The 19,563-nt window shown below is 32.8% G+C and overlaps 1 protein-coding gene across 2 annotated transcripts in view; it reads right to left on the minus strand.

The window, feature by feature from the left end:
- Positions 1-6,004: 6,004 nt before the first annotated feature.
- PPA2 (inorganic pyrophosphatase 2) overlaps positions 6,005-19,563 on the minus strand; it is a 119,222-nt gene continuing 105,663 nt past the window's right edge. For both annotated transcript variants that reach the window (XM_074275159.1, XM_074275158.1), the window contains exons 9-12: positions 19,306-19,391; positions 17,597-17,666; positions 9,761-9,800; positions 6,005-8,510 (exon numbers count right to left, since the gene is read on the minus strand). In XM_074275159.1, coding sequence (XP_074131260.1) covers positions 8,473-8,510; positions 9,761-9,800; positions 17,597-17,666; positions 19,306-19,391 — 234 coding nt within the window. In that variant the 3' untranslated portion in view covers positions 6,005-8,472. The remainder of the gene's footprint in view (positions 8,511-9,760; positions 9,801-17,596; positions 17,667-19,305; positions 19,392-19,563) is intronic.

Here is a 19,563-nt window from a genome sequence, read left to right on the forward strand (position 1 = left end):
GATGAATGCTGGAGGGGCTGTGGGAAAACTGGGACATTGATGCATTGTTGGTGGAGTTGTCAAAGAATCCAACCATTCTGGAGAACAATTTGGAACTATGCCCCAAAAGTTATCAAACTGTGCATACCCTTTGATCCAGCAGTGCTACTACTGGGCTTATATCCCAAAGAAATACTAAAGAAGGGAAAGGGACCTGTATGTGCCAAAAATGTTTGTGGCAGCCCTTTTTGTGGTGGTTAGAAAATGGAAAATGAATGGATGCCAATCAATTGGAGAATGGTTGGGTAAATTATGGTATATGAATGTTATGGAATATTATTGCTCTGTAAGAAATGACCAACAAGAGGAATACAGAGAGGCTGGGAGAGACTTACATCAACTGATGCTGAGTGAAATGAGCAGAACCAGAAGATACTGTATGAAGATGTATTGTGGAAATGGATATCTTCAACATAGAGAAGATCTAATTCAGTTCCACTTGATCAATGATGGACAGAATTAGCTACACCCAGAGAAGGAGCACTGTGAATTAAGTGCAAACTGTTTGCACTATTGTTTTTCTACCCAGGTTACTTTTACCTTCTGAATCCAATTCTTACTGTGCAACAAGAAATTTGGTTTTGCACACATATATTGTATCTAGGATATACTATAACACATTTAGCATGTAAGTCTCTCCAAGCCTCTCTGTATTCATCCTGCTATTTGTTCAAGCTTAGATGTGTCACAACCACTCTGAGTTTCAGTTTTATTCTGGAGAAAACAGGTGGTATGTCTGATGGAATTGATGTTGGCTAAATACTGTGTGGCATAGTGTCTCTCCCTGACCAGTTGTTCATTAAATAAAAGCTTTTTACATATTCTGACAAGAAGTATGTTATGTGTGTGATTTTAAGTGCTGGCCTCCTCAGGATTTGATGCTATAGTTAGCAAGCCCATCTATGGCAGCCTTTTGGAACAAAGGAGCATTCATTGATGTGTGTGAGCACAGAAACCTGAATCAGTTATAAAAGCTGATGAAAACCTGAATCAAATTATAACTTGTTCCTGGTGAAGATAATGATTTACTTAACTATAGGGAGACAGTAACATTTCTTTCCTCACCAAGGATTTGTATTGAATGTTTGTAGTGAAAGATGTCGAGAGTATAAAATATTGGGAATCCATCTACCAAAGAAAAGTCAGGAATTATATAAGCAAAATTACAAAACACTTGCCACAAAAATAAAATCAGATTTAAATAATTGGAAAGACATTAAATGCTCTTGGATAGGCCGAGCAAATATAATAAAGATGACAATACTCCCTAAACTAATCTATTTATTTAGTGCTATACCAATCAGATTCCCAAGAAAGTTATTTTAATGACCTAGAAAAAAAATAACAACAAAATTCATATGGAAGAACAAAAGGTCGAGAATTTCAAGGGAATTAATGGAAAAAAAATTCAAATGAAGGTGGTCTAGTTGTACCTGATCTAAAACTATATTATAAAGCAGCAGTCACCAAAACTATTTAGTATTGACTAAGAAATAGACTAGATGATCAGTGGAATAGGTTAGGTTCACAGGACAAAATAGTGTACAACTATAGAAATCTAGTGTTTGACAAACCCAAAGATCCCAACTTTGGGGATAAGAATTCATTATTTGACAAAAACTGATGGGGAAACCGGAAATTAGTATGGCAGAAATTAGATATGGACCCACACTTAACACCATATACCAAGATAAGATCAAAATGTGTCTATTATATAGGCATACAGAATGAGATCATAAATAGATTGGAGAAACATAGGATAGTTTACCTCTCAGTCTTGTGGAGAAGGAAGGAATTTGTGACCAAAGAAGAACTAAAGATCATTATTGATCACAAAATAAAAAATTTTGATTACATCAAATTAAGAAGCTTTTGTACAAACAAAACTAATGCAAACAAGATTAGAAGGGAAGTAACAAATTGGGAAAACATTTTTACAGTTAAAAGTCCTGATAAAGGCCTCATTCCCAAAATATATAGAGAACTGACTCTAATTTATAAGAAATCAAGCCATTCTCCAATTGATAAATGGTCAATGAATATGAACAGACAATTTTCAGATGATGAAATTGAAACTATTTCCACTCATATGAAAGAGTGTTCCAAATCACTATTGATCAGAGAAATGCAAATTAAGACAACTCTGAGATACCACTACACACCTGTCAGATTGGCTAAAATGAATGGAAAAAATAATGATGAATGCTGGAGGGGCTGTGGGAAAACTGGGACACTGATGCATTGTTGGTGGAGTTGTGAAAGAATCCAATCATTCTGGAGAACAATTTGGAACTATGCCCCAAAAGTTATCAAACTGTGCATACCCTTTGATCCAGCAGTGCTACTACTGGGCTTATATTCCAAAGAAATACTAAAGAAGGGAAAGGGACCTGTATGTGCCCAAATGTTTGTGGCAGCCCTTTTTGTAGTGGCTAGAAAATGGAAAATGAATGGATGCCAATCAATTGGAGAATGGTTGGGTAAATTATGGTATATGAATGTTATGGAATATTATTGTTCTGTAAGAAAATTACTATCAGGATGATGGTTTAACATGTATGGGATTGCCTGTTACCTAAGGGGAGGGGGTAAAGGGAGGGAGAGGAAAAATTCGGAAAAAGAAGTGAGTATAAAAGGATAATGTTCTAAAAAAAAATTACCCATGCATATGTACTGTCAAAAAATTATAATTATAAAATTAATTTTAAAATAAATTAAAAAAAAAACAGGACTTCAGGGAGGGAGATCAAATTTGACAGTAAATAAATTGCTTAGGATCTTTCTACTTTAACCCAGAATCGACTGTTTTAAGTAAAGTCCTCATGTTTAAAGGTGTCCACAAGGAAGTGGAGTTGATTCAAGATACACATATAAATTGATGAACTTGCCATTCCTGGATGCAAGGGAGATGTCTGAATTTTTGAAGATCTTTACCAGGTAGCTGTTTAGACTGATAAAGTCTCAAGTCCAATCCCAACCAGTTGTTAAAAACAAAACCAAAATTACAAAAACAAAACTAATGACAATTCTAAGTAAAACTTTGTGAATGGGGTTATCCCAAAATAACCTGGTTGGTAGCTGCCCCTTGATACCCCCTAAGAGAATGGCTTTAAAGGCTGGGGCTGATCCCCAAGATGATTTGTTCACAGGATCTTAGGTGTGGAGTTATAAGAATATTTGGAAGTTACTTGATTCAACTTCATCATTTTACAGATGAGAAAACTGAAAACCAGAGAGGTTGTGACACATCTAAGCTTGCACAAATAGTAAATGACAAAACAAGGATTTGTACCAAGGTTCCCAGTTTGAAAATGTCATTTTTCCATTTTCTACTTGCCCAAAGTTATCTAGATAGTAAGTGGAAAAGGTAGGAATTGAACTCATTTCTTTCAACTCCACTGTACCACATTCTTTCTTTTAAGTTTTTAGGAATATAGACTTTTATGAACTGATCCATTCTTTTTGATGGCTTACTACTAACAAGTTAATGTCCTGTTTGTCTTCTTCTGGATGGATTTCTGTGACTGAGACTACATTCTTGAGATGATTGGCTGGTTCAGATACTCGAAAAGTATACACCATCACTTAGCTGATATACATTTATTAAGTACTTACTGTATTATCAGATACTCTATAAAACACAAAAGTGAAATAGTCCATACCACTGAGGAATTTACATTCTAACAGGTAAAGTACAAGTATATGTAGATAGATAGATAGATAGATAGATAGATAGATAGATAGATAGATAAGATATAGACATATCTATATATATAGATAGATATAGACATATCTATCTATCTATCTATCTATCTACATACATATATATATATATAAACTATACCCAAAAAATGAGGTTCTTTTGGATAGAAGAGCACTAGGACTCAGGAGGATCAGAAAAACTATACAGAAGATGAAGGAATCCAGAATGCCAAGATAGAGGGAGAGAGGAAGAAAAACAGATAGAAAGAGAGAAACAGAGGACAGTGGCAGACAGTGAAAGAGCATTCCAGGCAGAAGAAACAGGCATTATTACAAAGTCACAGAGGTGAAAAATGTGTGTGAAAAACAATCAGTACTATATGACTGTAACAGAGTACATGGACAAGAATGATTAGAAATGGAGTGGAAAGAGAGGGACCAGATTGTGAAGAGCTTTAAAAGTCAGGCAGAGAAATGTATAGTTGCTCCTGGAGGTAATGGTCACTGGACTTAAGTTAGAGAGGGACATTATCTGACATGTAATTTAACAAAATCACTCCTAGCTTAGAGAAAAGGGGAAGATAACCTCAAATACTCACCTTTAGCAGTGTTCCTTCTTTGATTCTCCTCTTCAATATCATTGTTTTAAAAAATAAGCAAACAGAAAAGATCCTTTTTTAACATGAGATATGACTGTATATTTTAGCATTTGCATAGTGGTTTGTCCCTTTCGTATTCATCCTCAGTACCCTGTTATCACATGTTTTGCACATACATATAGTTTTTAAAATTTATTATTTTTATTTTAGCTTTTTATTTACAAGTAATTTTCAGCAATGACCCTTGCAAAACCTGTTCCCTCCTTCCCTCACCCCCTTCCTGGATGGCAGGTAGACCAATACATGTTAAATATGTTCAAGTATATGTTAAATACAATATATGTATACATATTTATACAGTTATCTTTGCACATATATTTTTTAAAATCTAATTTATACCTCTAAAGTATTCTCAGGCAGTATAACAAAAAGAATCATGAGGTGTCCATTAAGGAATTAAAAGAATTAAACACCGTGAACTTCTTTTTACTATTTAGTGATAAGAGTCTTTAGTCTTAAGAGTTTACTCCAAGACAGTATTATTAGCAGCTATAGTGAATAACAGCTCACTTTCAAGTGAATTATAAGTGAATTTCAAGTGAATTCCATTACAATACACTTTCAAGATAGCACATCATTTTATCTATTGTGAAATTATCAAAATATTAAGCAAAAATCAAAGAGGTCAAACAGGTCTTAATGGAATTATTTTTATAGGAGCATCACTCCTGTAACTGAGGTATGGTTTCAAATTTGAATTACTCAAACGTGGTCGAATTTTTATACATTATATCCTGTAGGAGAGAATGGATGTAAGAGAAACATCTTTCACTACAAACATTCAATACAAATTCTTGGTGAGGAAAGAAATGTTACTGTCTCCCTATAGTTAAGTAAAACATTATCTTCACCAGGAACAAGTTATAATTTGATTCAGGTTTCTGTGCTCACACACATCAATGAATGCTCCTTTGTTCCAAAAGGCTGCCATAGATGGGCTTGCTAACTATAGCATCAAATCCTGAGGAGGCCAGCACTTAAAATCACACACATAACATACTTCTTATTAGAATATGCAAAAAGCTTTTATTTAATGAACAACTGGTCAGAGGGAGACACTATGCCACACAGTATTTAGCCAACATCAATTCCATCATCCATACCACCTGTTTTCTCCAGAATTGTGCCTACATTTAAAAATCATTTATTCAATGTGTGTTATGGAAAAAGGCATTAAAGAGTAGTAAACCTAATTTGTTGCATTTTTTTTGGTTTATGCCCTGGGTAAGGGGGGGAGACTACACAAACAGATGCTGGTACAAAGATAGTGTCTTTAATAGAAAGAAAGGATTTATGCTCCATATGTCCATACCACTGACAAATCACTAACATTTACTACTGGGCATCTCAAAGCGATAATCATTTTCATTGTCTGCAATGCATAAGCTTTCATTAGTGCAATTCAATCACAAATTATATCTTATTTCTAAACATTAACCCATTCATAACATTTTCTTCTTTATGCCACCAATCATAAATAAGAATTAAACCTCTCTATGTGGCATCATTTAATTTAATTTAATTCCCAATAATTTAATTCCCAAGTGAAGCATATTATCTTGATTAGAAACAATATTTGAAAAAGATTGACTGATGGGAATAAATTTATGAAAGTTACAAGTGAATGATGTCTTTATTTTTTTTAACAATATCTCTGACAAAATCTCAACAATTTACACATATCATCAAACAACATTACATGACAAAATGCATACCACACCGAGATAGCTAGTGAAGCAAAAGATATTCATACTCCTAAGAGGTCCTGCCTTTCCTTAAAATTACCTCGTGTTATGTCATGAAATACATAATAAAAATTCCAAAAAAGTACCATGGAATAAAAGAAGAGATTTCCACTAGATCCAGACAAACATAGTCTATGGCAATGGTCATTTCTGCATGTCTGTGAATTAGCTGGTTTGGTTTTTTGGCTTTTTTTTTAAGTAGTCAAGTATATTCTGGAAGCAATGAAGACACTAATCATCCAAGACCAATGTATCTTGAAGTACTTTTGTCCCTTTTGAGTGGGGGTAACTATGGTAAAAATAATATTTGTTTATTAATGCTTTTTGCAAAGAGGTTTTAACCATTTGCTTTAGGACAAAAATCTCATGTCAAAATAAAGTTAGTTCCAAATGGCTCAAAATATTTAAAAGAAAAAATGGGGAATCAATGTGAGCAAAAGTATAGAGTAGAAGAAACTGAAGCTGAAGAGAAAATAATTATTTAAAAAAAAGATATCTAGTGAAATTTCTATATTTGAAGAATAGAGACTGTTAAGTACCCTATAATCTATTAATAACTCTTTGTTAACTTTTATAAGTTCAACCATTTACTTGAAATAATGGAGAATGGTCATAAGGAATGCGACAACATATTGTCAACAGTTATTAGACTTAAAATATGAAGACTGCTGATATTAATGCCTGTACTAGTATTTGCATAAGAGGCTATTTAGAGATATCAGAAGATAAATTCTGCCCTTTGAGCTCTGCCTCAGCATATTCTGCTCTCAGAGTCTTTCACATCTCTTATCAAGTTATTAAAAACAAACAGCATCAGGCATAATACCAGATGCTTACAAAACACTTTATAAAAACATTATTTCATTTAGTCTTCTTTTCAAGCCTGTGAGGTAAGAACCACAAACAATATAAAACCCATTTTACAGATGAAGAAATTAAAGTTTAAGTACAGCTGGGAAGTAACAAAAACAGGATATGAATCCAGGTTTTCTGATCTTCAAGTCTAGTATGCGATCCACATCCTTGGATACAAATTAGATACTCTTCCAGATCATTACTTTATAATTTGCTACTAAGTCACATGATACAAAAAGCTAGCAATAAAGGTAATTACTGATCTCAAATTATTATCTGTACACTTAGAGCATCTATGCAAATAACAAGTAATAAGAATTATTATTTTGGACAATATAAACACTGGACAAAGCTGAAATTGCAAAAATGCAAACTAAACTGCATAAATAGGAATATGAAGAATAAAGTAATAATCCATTTATATTTGACATTATAGTAAGATGCTTTAATACATTTATGCTGGGGCTCTAGAGCTAGTGTGCTAATATGGAGACTTTGGAAAGGATTTGGAAAAAAGTTTCAAAGACTAGAATCTTGACAAGATTAAATACTTTGAAGATAGGAACTCAATAGCCTGAGAAAACTGAGAAGGGACTAAATAGCAGCATTCAGGTGTATGAAGAATTTTCAAAGGATAGTCTCCAAATATTTTACATCTCTGCTAATGATCAGATGAGGAAAATTAAGGTTACATTAGGATTTAGGTTACTTAACAAATTATGTCTGAATTATGAGGGTTGCTGTATAAGTATTGCTCAATCTTGGTTTCCAGAAATCTTAAATGAAAAGAATATATGGTTATTATATTTCAGTAAAGGTCTAAACTCTTACATTAGATTCCTTCACCTGAGATGGTTTCCTCACCTTTAAAATGGTGTTAATGTCTGTCCTATATAATATTGTGTAAAGTTCTTGGTGATAATTACATGAGATGATGAATATAAAAGGACTCTGTGCTGTGTGTGTGTGTGTGTGTGACATAAATGTAAGATAACTTGAGGCATCCACAAATTCTTAGATACTATGAGAATTGGTGTGAGACAGAGGGCAGATGATGGCTAAATGAAGCTTATTTTAGAACTTGCATTTTAATATACTCTGAAATGAGAACAACAGTTCTCACCTAGTTAATATATTAACTTTTTTTCAGAACCTCATTAATATATTAAATTTAGCATTCTACATTCATGCAGAGAAATAGAGCCATGAAACTTGCCAGTTTCCTTTTATGCACCGGAAGGGTCAACAATTCAAAACATGTTGCTTCCAAGTTTTTCTAAGAAAGCAAAATAAAAACAAAAAAAGTTTGCATTTTGAGTAAATATGAAAAGAAAGAACAATCTGGAAGTCCAATGTTTATTTTATGCTAAATATCTTGAGACATGTAAAAGTGAAACTTCAAGAGGGAGGCAGCAGCTACTGCCTGAACTTGTCTGTGTCTCTTGGGGATAAAAGATGATTAGAGACTTGCATCACTTCTTAATAAAATGCCACCTGTGGATATCTTCATCTGTGGAGAAGAATATGAGAGAAAGAGACAGAGACACAGACAGGGACAGGTAGAAAGAAAACAAAACTGCATTTTAGTTCAGTTTGATACAACAAATACTGACTGTCTACTACATTCTTAGGCAATGGAAATAAAAAAGACTAAGCAGACTCCCTGCCTTCAGGGAGTTTATTTTCTTTCAGAATTCTGAGAGAAATGCAAAAACATATAAACATGGACCTTTCTCAATTTTATGTTTACACTTCCTTTCCCTTTCCATCTCCATGGCAAAACACAAGTTTTTAGTTTCTCGTATTTTTTTTTCCCCAAAATTTAAGTCAAGCCAAATCAGGAAAGCAAAAGTTGCCACATTTTGTTTGGTGATTTTTTCCAGATTATAATGACATTACCCAGCAAGAACCCTAAAGTTCACTCAAACATCAGCATGAAAGGATTAGAAAGATTGCCTGCTAACTGCCTGCTAAATAATCCACATGGGTTTTTATAGACCAGGTATTTTGTTAGCACACCATATAAGGAATGCTGCTTGCTTTCCCATGAAATCATATCTGTAGATGCATTCCTTTATAAACATTTTGAAACTTAGGGTAAGTAGTTCTCATTTTTTTTTTCAATTTGTAAGTTGCAGATCCTTCCTACATCTTATAGGAACTAATGAACCAATGTGTGTGCAACCACTTAATACCTGTAAAGTATTATAATACATATTAAGCATTACATAAATATAAACTATTATTATTACTAAGTAATGTTAAACAAAAAGCAAAAATCCAAATGGGCACATATTTTAATAAACAAATGCTGAATGTATAAATTTATACTTCTCACTTCTTACTAAAAGCTGTATTTTTCAAAATACTTTAAACACAATATTTTTCCAAAGAAAATGTATTAAATATTTCCAAAATCCAATAAGGAGTTTGGTCTTTGATTTGAAGGAAAAAATAAGGTAGACAAACTTTCCCAAAACACTAATTTAAATTCATTATAATTTACTAAACTTGTCAGTGCTTGGAAGTAAAAGTCATGATATAATACAAGCATTATTTCCTTGTTCAAAAATGGTAAATATATTTTCTGTTGGTTATTTTTAAAATAAAGTACAACGATTTAAGATAACTCATCCAGACAATTTTGTAAATATTTTACAGTTCATTATGCTTAGCTTCTAAAAACTTTTTTGATCAAATGATTTTTAGCTTTTGCTTCTACAATGCCAATCAATTATGTAGGCCCTCTGGATAACATACCTTCTTTGGAATTTGAATCTTCATTTATTGTAGTTGGTGCCTATGAGGTAAAAAACAGAGAGTTAGTTTTTAATGAAGATTCACCACATGGAATCTGGAATCAGGGATATTTTATTAGGAAATTATCTAATAGATAGTACAAGCACATTTCCTAGACTTGAAAAGGAGGATACTATTCCCCACAATTCCATTCTACTTAAGAAATAATTTTCCTGATAACCACGGGTCTATGAACTTTTTTTTTTCCTCAGTTGGGGTTAAGTGATTTGCCCAGGGTTACATAGCTAGGAAGTGTTAAGTATCTTCGGCCACATTTGAACTCAGATCCTCCTGACTTCAGGGCAGGTGCTCTATCCACTATGCCACCTAGCTGCCCCCAGGGTCTATGAAATTTTTAAAAAAATTACAATAACTGTATTTTGATAAAATTGATTTCTTTTGCAATCTTCTGTATTTCATGCACTTAAAAAGTTATTCAGAAAACTATTCCATAAGCTTCACCAGATTGCCCAATATACAAAAAAAAAAAAAAAAAAAAAAAAGTTTAGTATTCCTACAATACAAGCACAATGATTGATAAAGTGATGGACATTAAAGATTAAAAAAAAATGTTTAGAAAGCTTTTTTCTTAATTAAATACAAGGAGTAACCTAGGTGTGTCCTTCTCAGCATTCAACACAAATGCTCATTTTTTACCCTTCAGTTGAATTCTCTGTGGAGGCACTTGAAAAACTAGTGAAGTGAAATCATTTACATAGGTTATTTCTAGGAAATGCTTTCAGATGCTAGGGTCAGTCAAGGTTCTCTGAGCTGACTTAATTTAATCCAAAAGAGGCAAGTATTAGCATTAAAAAGTTTCCTGAGAGAGAAATTTTCCTCCCTTCTTAAGTCTCTTGCATAAAAAGGGCTCTTTCATTGAGAGGAGCAGCATACATTGCCTAGATTTTGCTCACCCCCAAATGACAGTGACTCAGCAAGAACAAGGATAGCCAATGTCAGCTTTATTTAAAAAAAAAATCATCTAAATCATGAGGATTTTCACATGCTCCCATTTTCTACTGTTCCTTTGAAGAAACAAACAGTTCAGGTGAACAGTTTCTCCCTAAATCACTCCACAGGGAAGAATGTGATTGTAAGAAAGAAAAAAAAAAAAAAAAAAAAAAAAAGCTTCCTCTACAAATTATATATAATTCATCTTGGAGGTTTTCCCAGGATTTAAAAAAAGGAGCTTTATTAAGCAAGTTGGCCATTTGGGAGACTAATGTCAAAGAGACTTGTGGCTGTCTTTGTTAATTTTGGAGATGGCAGCATTTAAAAATGTAAGTGAAATAAAAACTCCGGTATATGATGGCCACTAGCTGAAGTTGTACAACTGATTATATCTAACTTGGCCTGCTCCTCCTTTTTTTAATTAGGAGCAGGAAGCGCACACCAAACCATATTAAGACTGCTTTGATCTCAAAGGCATAGTGCTGGGAATCTTGCCATACCAGGCTTTTTAGATAGCCATAGGGGAATTAGGGGATTCCTCTATAGAAGGGACTCTCAGGCCTAGGCAGAAACTCACATGCCTGACTAGGAATACATGCCAACTCAGAATTCCCATGTGGGAAGGGTTATTTCAGGCCACAAACAACAAATGTTCATTCAGTCTTACATATGCATTGAAATGACCACAGGGTTCACATGCAAAATTTCCAGTGGGCATGAAACTCATTACCTCAGCCACTAATAAGGCACTGGAATGATGGAAGAATTATTCATCTAATATTATTTTTCTGTTGAAACAACCTGTGACTTTTAAAAACAGCATTTTACATAAGCAATGGTATTGATCCAGTGACATTAGATCCAAAGGGATCCATTGTTTTGTAACCCACTGAAATAACCTGGGGTGTTAAAATATGGTATAAAAAATTGGGTATAAAATCATTAAGGTACACAAATATAGTTTAAAGGAAATTTAAAAAAATTCTGTAAAATAGTACAAAAAGGAATATTCAATCAAACCTTTTCCATATAGCTTAATTTGGTTTGCTGGATAACCACTGAATGCAGGGATAGTTTTCTTTTATCTTTGTATGCTCAGCACTTAGTGTCTTACCTTTAATTGGTACCTGACAAATGTGTGTTAATTGGGCAACTTATTTATTTCCCCAAAAGTAAATGCTATCTGAAAAATTTAATTTCTCTCAATACAGGCCCAACTATAACATCTCAATTTTCAAGTTTAGACATATTCAACAAATAATTATTAAAGACCTGATGCCTTCAATTTATTTCTTATATCATCAAAGCTTACATTTTAAAACTTAAAAAAGAAACAGCTTAACTTTTCAATCTTTTCAGCTTTGACAAGGGAATCACACTGGGAAATATTGAGGTATTTCAAAATCTCTTGAAAAAAGATATTTCAAAATCTCTTGGTGGGTAGTATCCAAGGATTTAAATATTAAGTGGATGAGAGAAAAAGCTTAGAGAAAAGTTTTTTTCTTTTTACCTCTACTTCTAAAGAGTGTAAGAACTGTTGAGCATAAAATGCAGAGAAAATAACAATTTTGAAGTGATGTTTTGGGTGAGGAAAGCCAATATTCAAATCAATTCAATAAAATTTTATTTTACGCCTACTATGTGAAAAGTTATTGAGGATACAAAAACGAAAAATGAAGAACTCTTCCCCCAAAGAAGGTGAGACAAATACACAAATCACTATAACACAAGTTAAAATTGGAAAAAAAATATGTGTGTGTGTGTGTGTGTGTGTGTGTGTGTGTGTGTGTGTGTGTGTGTGTAAAGAGGCCTAACAAAGGCAAAACAAATTTAAAAAGGGGGGACCAAGAAAAGGGCTCATAAAAGAAATGAAACTTGAACTTGGCCTTGAAAAGAAGGAAAGAACTTCAACAGGAGATGATAGACAAAGCGTATCAATCAATAAATACAAGTGAATGATAGGAGTCTAGTTTGGCTAAGACATAGATATATGCAGAGAAGCAAGGATGAGGCAGGTTTGAGGCATAAGAACAATAATGTATATGAAAGCATATGAAAGCCAATAGGGAAGTGAAGATCATAAGAGCCTTGGCGTCAGGAAGACTTGGATTCAATTCTCATTTCTGATATATAATGGCTATCTGGCACTAGTAAGGTAATACAGGGTAAGGTAGGTAGGAGTCAGGAATATTCAAATACTAACTGTGTGATTCTTTCAGCCCCACTTTCCTCATCTACAAAATGGGGGAAATAACAACCTCTAAGTCTTAGGGTTGTTCTGAGGATCAAATGAGATAATACGTAAAACACTGTGAAAATCTTAGAAAGCTGTTTGAATGATGATTATTGTTTTAAGTTAACTTCTTGATAACTCAGGTAATTCTCTTTGATTTTTAGTCACCAAGTAAGTGACCATCTACTTTGGGAGATGGAATTCATCTGGCAGAATTCTCTATACCACTGAAATCACAGATTTAATTCCCCCTTCTCCTTCCACTCCCCAGATTAGTGCAGACAAACCTAGCAGGTTAAGAATCTCAGCTACTAGAGAAATATAATTTGAGAAACTACAATAGAAACCACATCTAATCAAAACACAGGTAGTAAATAATAGTTGTACAAGGAACAGTTGGCTTATGAAGGTGAAATCTGACCAACAGAATTTTAATAAAGAACGTTTACTTTTTTTTCTGGTGGCAAATACCAAAAACTGAGGGGGATTGGCTGAACACAATATAGTATATGAATGTGATGGATCATTATTGTGCCATAAGAAATGATGCAGGAGATGATTTTAGGAAGGCATGGCAAAACTTTAATAAACTGATGCAAATGAAATGAGAAGAACCATAACAATGTACACAGTAACAACTAAATTGTGAAGATAATCAACTGTGAAGTACTTAGTAAATGATCAGTACAATGACTCAACACATTCTAAAGGACTATTCACCTCCAGATAGAAAAGTAATAGATTCAGAATGCAGATTGAAGCTTTTTCTTTCTTTCTTGCCCTTTTTTTCAAACATGGCTGATAAATGTTTAGTATGTATGATTATCTATCTATCTATCTATCTATCTATATACATATATATACACATATATACATACACACATATATTTGTAATAATTTTATTTATTTATTTGATTGTTCATTTATTTATTCTCAATGGGTGAGAGAAAGAAGAAGAAAATTTGGAATTTAAAAAAAAAGAATAAAAAACTTTGCTTTAAAAATAATTTAAAAACTAATCACAAGGGGAAAAGTTATTCATTAAATATACATGTTTAGAAAAATAGTGAATATTTAAATGTATAAATATATATGTATACTGTTTAGTAGTTTCACTCAACTCTTTAGAGAATTTTCTTGGCAAAGGTACTACAATGGTTTATCATTTCCTTCTCCAGCTTATTTTATAGATGAGGAAACTGAAGCAAATAAGGTGAAATAATTTGCCCCACATCATATAACTGTAAACATCTAAGGCCAGATTTGAACTCAGGAAGTTGAGTCTTCCTGACTTCAGGTGTAGGTCTTTATTCACTGTACCATCTAGTCATTCCCATTATCAATGAGAGAAATTCCATTCAAAATAACAGTCGATAGTATAAAATATTTGGGAGTATATCTACCAAAGGAAAGTCAGGAATTATATGAGCAAAATTACAAAACACTTGCCACAAAAAGAAAATCAGATTTAAATAATTGGAAAGACATTAAGTGCTTTTGGATAGGCACAGCGAATATAATCAAGATGACAATACTCCCTAAACTGATCTATTTATTTAGTGCTATACCAGACTCCCAAGAAACTATTTTAATGACCTAGAAAAAATGACAACAAAATTCATATGGAACAACAAAAGGTCGAGAATTTCAAGGGAATTAATGAAAAAAAAATCAAATGAAGGTGGCTTAGCTGTACCTGATCTAGAACTATATTATAAAGCAGCAGTCACCAAAACTATTTAGTATTGACTAAGAAATAGACTAGATGATCAGTGGAATAGGTTAGGTTCACAGGACAAGATAGTGAATAAAAATAGCAATCTAGTGTTTGACAAACCCAAAGATCCCAACTTTTGGGATAAGAATTCATTATTTGACAAAAATTGCTGGGAAAACTGGAAATTAGTATGGCAGAAACTAGGCATGGACCCACACTTAACACCACATACTAAGATAAGATCAAAATGGGTCCATGATTTAGGCATAAAGAACGAGATCATAAATAAATTAGAGGAACATGGGATAGTTTACCTCTCAGACTTGTGGAGGAGGAAGGAATTTGTGACCAAAGGAGAACCAGAGATCATTATTGATCACAAAATAAAAAATTTTGATTACATCAAATTAAGAAGCTTTTGTACAAACAAAACTAATGCAAACAAGATTAGAAGGGAAGTAACAAATTGGGAAAACATTTTTACAGTTAAAGGTTCTGATAAAGGCCTCATCTCCAAAATATACAGAGAATTGACTTTAATTTATAAGAAATCAAGCCATTCTCCAATTGATAAATGGTCAAAGGATATGAACAGACAATTCTCAGATGATGAAATTGAAACTATTTCCACTCATATGAAAGTGTTCCAAATCACTATTGATTAGAGAAATGCAAATTAAGACAACTCTGAGATACCACTACACACCTGTCAGATTGGCTAAGATGACAGGAAAAAATAATGATGAATGTTGGAGGGAATGTGGGAAAACTGGGACACTGATGCATTGTTGGTGGAGTTGTGAAAGAATCCAACCATTCTGGAGAGCAATCTGGAATTATGCCCAAAAAGTTATTAAACTGTGCATACCCTTTGATCCCGCAGTGCTACTACTGGGCTTATATCCCAAGAAAATACTAAAGAAGGGAAAGGGACCTATATGTGCCAAAATGTTTGTGGCAGCCCTTTTTGTAGTGGCTAGAAACTTGAAAATGAAGGGATGCCCATCAATTGGAGAATAGTTGGGTAAATTATGGTATATGAATGTTATGGCATATTATTGTTCTGTAAGAAATGACCAGCAGGAGGAATACAGAGGGGCTTGGAGAGACTTACATCAACTGATGCTGAGTGAAACGAGCAGAACTAGGATATTATAGTCACTTCAACAACAATACTGTATGAGGGTGTATTCTAATGGAAGTGGATATTTTCAACATAGAGAAGATCTAATTCCAATTGATCAATGATGGAGAGAATCAGCTACCCCCAGAGAAGGAACACTGGGAAATGAGTGTAAACTGTTTGCATTTTTTGTTTTTCTTCCCAGGTTATTTTTACCTTCCGAATCCAATTCTTCCTTTGCAACAACAACAACAAAATTCAATTCTGCACATATATATTGTAGCTAGGATATACTATAACATATTTAATATGTATGGGAATGCTAGGGGAAGGGGTGGAGGGAATGATGGGAAAATTTGGAACAGAAGGGAGTACAAGGGATAATGTTGTAAAAAATTACTTATGCATATGTACTGTCAAAAATATTATAATTATAAAATTAATTTAAAAAAAAAAAGAAAAGGAAATGATGAAGCACTTTTTGCCAAGGAAACCTTAACTGAGGACATGAAGAATCAGATACTACTAAACAACAACAAATCTTAAAGTTTTATACTTTAGTATAATTATTATTATTAATCCCCTTGACTCCCCTTTCCTGGTACTGTCACTGCAGAAGCATAAAGGAGGTAGCTGCATAGGAATAGAATCGTTTATATTTTTCTTAATTTTATAGGCTGACACAACCAAATAATTCCTCACAGATACAAGTGTTTTACCCAAACTATGTACTTTAATCTTCACTATAACCCTGGCAGACAGGTATCTATGTAATTTTCCCATTCTTACAGACAAGGAAAATGAGACTAAAAAAAAAAAAAAAAAAAAAAAAAAGAACTTATTTAGGACTATACTATCAGTGAGAAAGCACTATCTGTGGTTAGCACCATCTTTTTTCAGTCTACAAAAATCTAATAGCTTAAGTTCCACTAGCGGAGTCTTCAAGAAGCCATGGTTACCTGGATTCCATGACAAAAGCATAAGAATAAAACTTTTGTAAAGTATTCAGGTTTTTAGAAAATTTTAAATTTACATACAAGATCTTCAACCCTAAATTTTTTCTATTTGCTAAATCTATAACATAATTTAAAAAAAAATAAAAAGGAAACATCTAATTCTGCCATGATACAGCTTGGTTATCTAAACATTAATCTACTTGCTGAGTATACTCTAAATATAAAACTTCAAATTAACAATGAATGAACTTCTTCACAGACAGGATTCCAGCAGGAAATTGAGAAATCCAAGACTATCTCAGAAGCTTGAAAAAGCAATTTGTTATCTGAATTTACCCAAATAGGAAATAAATGGCCTTTGTTAAAGAAAAAAATTATAATTTTAAATATTTCATTTTTCTTACATGTAAATGTATAATACACAATTCCATAATAATAAGAAGAAGAAGAAGAAAAAATAATAGCTCAATCTCGATGATTAGATGGCACAGGCAGCTAGTCTCAGTTCTAGTATTGGATTCAGGTAACTCATAGCAACAGAGTATCATAAAAGATATTATATTAAACAAAAATAACAATTCATCTTCCTACCTGTATTAAGAAAAACAGGATCATAAGAAATCAACTAAAACCTAATGTGGCTTAAGGAAAATACAATTAAGATGTGACCAAAGGGGTTTGAAAGTTATCTTATTATTGATCTGTAAATTTTTTTAAGCATTTCATCTGAGTTCACCACTGGATTTTCAGAACCTCTACATTTGTCCCACTTGATATATAAGAAACTAAAATATGCCCCAATGCTTCTATCTCTTACCGACTGCACTATGGATCTGGCTTCTTCTTCACTGCAGCAGAAAGGGCTGTCACATACCTGCACATTAATACTGAAATATAAAAATGTAGGTATTAAACAAGGATAATGATGAATGGAAATAACCAAACAAAAGAGATTGCCCCCAAATAGTTTGTGCAACTACAAACCCTCAGACTAGGCATGAAATTATGAAGCAAAATAATTGAGGAGAGCTAAAATTTCAGTACATTTTTTAATTTTATTTATAAATTTTTTGACAGTATATATGCATGAGTAATTTTTTTTTATAACATTATCCCCTCCCTCCCTTTACTCCCTCCCCCCGATGACAGGCAATCCCATACATTTTACATGTGTTACAATATAACCTAGATACAATATATGTGTGTAAATACCATTTTCTTATTGCAGTTCATTTATTTTAAACAAAGTTACAAAGATACTTTATAAATATGTGCCCTATATTATAGGTTCTCCATTATCAGCATTTGAAAAAGGCACTAAACTTAGCCTCCTATTCATCTAGTATGTAAAAGTAATGATACTTTTGTTAACATTAATAATTGGGGGGGGGGATGAAAGTGAGAATAAATAGGCTTAAATGTAGCACAATTGGTTTACATGGTTTTTAAGGAAGAATTTCCTGAAAACCAGAATTGACCAACATCATAAAAACTTTCCAAAAAAGGATGGAGAGTCTCTCTCCAAATATGCAGGCTAAGAATAATAGTTGGAGGGAAGAACAGATTGCTCTTCCTGATTCAAGGTTCAACAACATAGGCTTTACAGAAAACATTTTAACACATTCCCTGGTCAGTGACAAATGCAATCCTACTGTTTTAACTAAGTGTATTTTATTCATTTGTTCATTCATTTATTGTAGAGTGGATAATTTTACATATAGACAATAGTATAATTTAGTCTTAGACACAATTCGCTTCAATTCAATTTGGCATGGTGTGGAGAAAGGGCTGATCCTGAAATATAGAGCCTATGCTTCAAGCCTGACTGTCACTTCCTATCCTTTGACTTTAAGCAGTTCACTTTAATTTTTCTATAAAAGAGAAGAAGGTTGGATAAGATTCCCTTTAAAATTTCTTCTAGGTTTCTATTTTATATGATTCTGTAATGTGACCAATCAACATTCACTTATTAAGCACTCACTATATGTATCAGTACAGAGGAGGTCAAATAAAATATATCTGTCCTCAAGGAGCTGAAGGTTACCTGTTTTAGTATTAGAGTTATTTTAAGAAACCTCCTTTTATACCTATATCAGCTTTTAATGCTTCTTGTAGAATTCTTCTGATAAGCAACATTTTATTTAAGTAAGTAAAAAAATGAATGCCTTATAGCAAATCCCACTATCTAAAAGGACAAAAAAAAAAAAAAAAGCTAAATTTTGTTTTCTGAAAAACTTATTTATTAGAAAAATTCATTCCATTTCCCATACCCCCCAAAAAATGCTATGTCACAACTATTATCCCCAAATAAAAGATCATCAAAAGTGAACATACACTTGTTATGACCAGTTATTTTCCATTATTTGTCAAGAAATGGCTCAATAACATTATTAGAAAAATTGACATACTTTTTAAGATCTCATAGATATGACCTTTAAAAAAAGGAAAGTTTATAATTATCATGTATTGAATAAGAAGACAAGCTAAAGTAATACAAAATATAACACAATTAGATCATATTCTTACCAATTTATATCTCCTCCATCAGCCTTTTTATGAAGCAAGGCTTTCCAACATTTGTGCACAGATTCAATAACTTGAAGAGCAAAATCCTGGGTTAGCAGCAAAAGAGATATTTTGAAATGGCCAATTATTGTTTAAGCAATGCAATATATTTTATTCTAAAGATAAACTCATGAATAATTCTAGCAAGTCTATTAAAAATTAAATTAGCATCAAAGTTAATTATGTACTAGGCTTTCATATTACTTACCAAACTAACCA

Source organism: Sminthopsis crassicaudata, chromosome 6, assembly GCF_048593235.1.
Source record: "Sminthopsis crassicaudata isolate SCR6 chromosome 6, ASM4859323v1, whole genome shotgun sequence".
Classification (NCBI taxonomy): domain Eukaryota; kingdom Metazoa; phylum Chordata; class Mammalia; order Dasyuromorphia; family Dasyuridae; genus Sminthopsis; species Sminthopsis crassicaudata.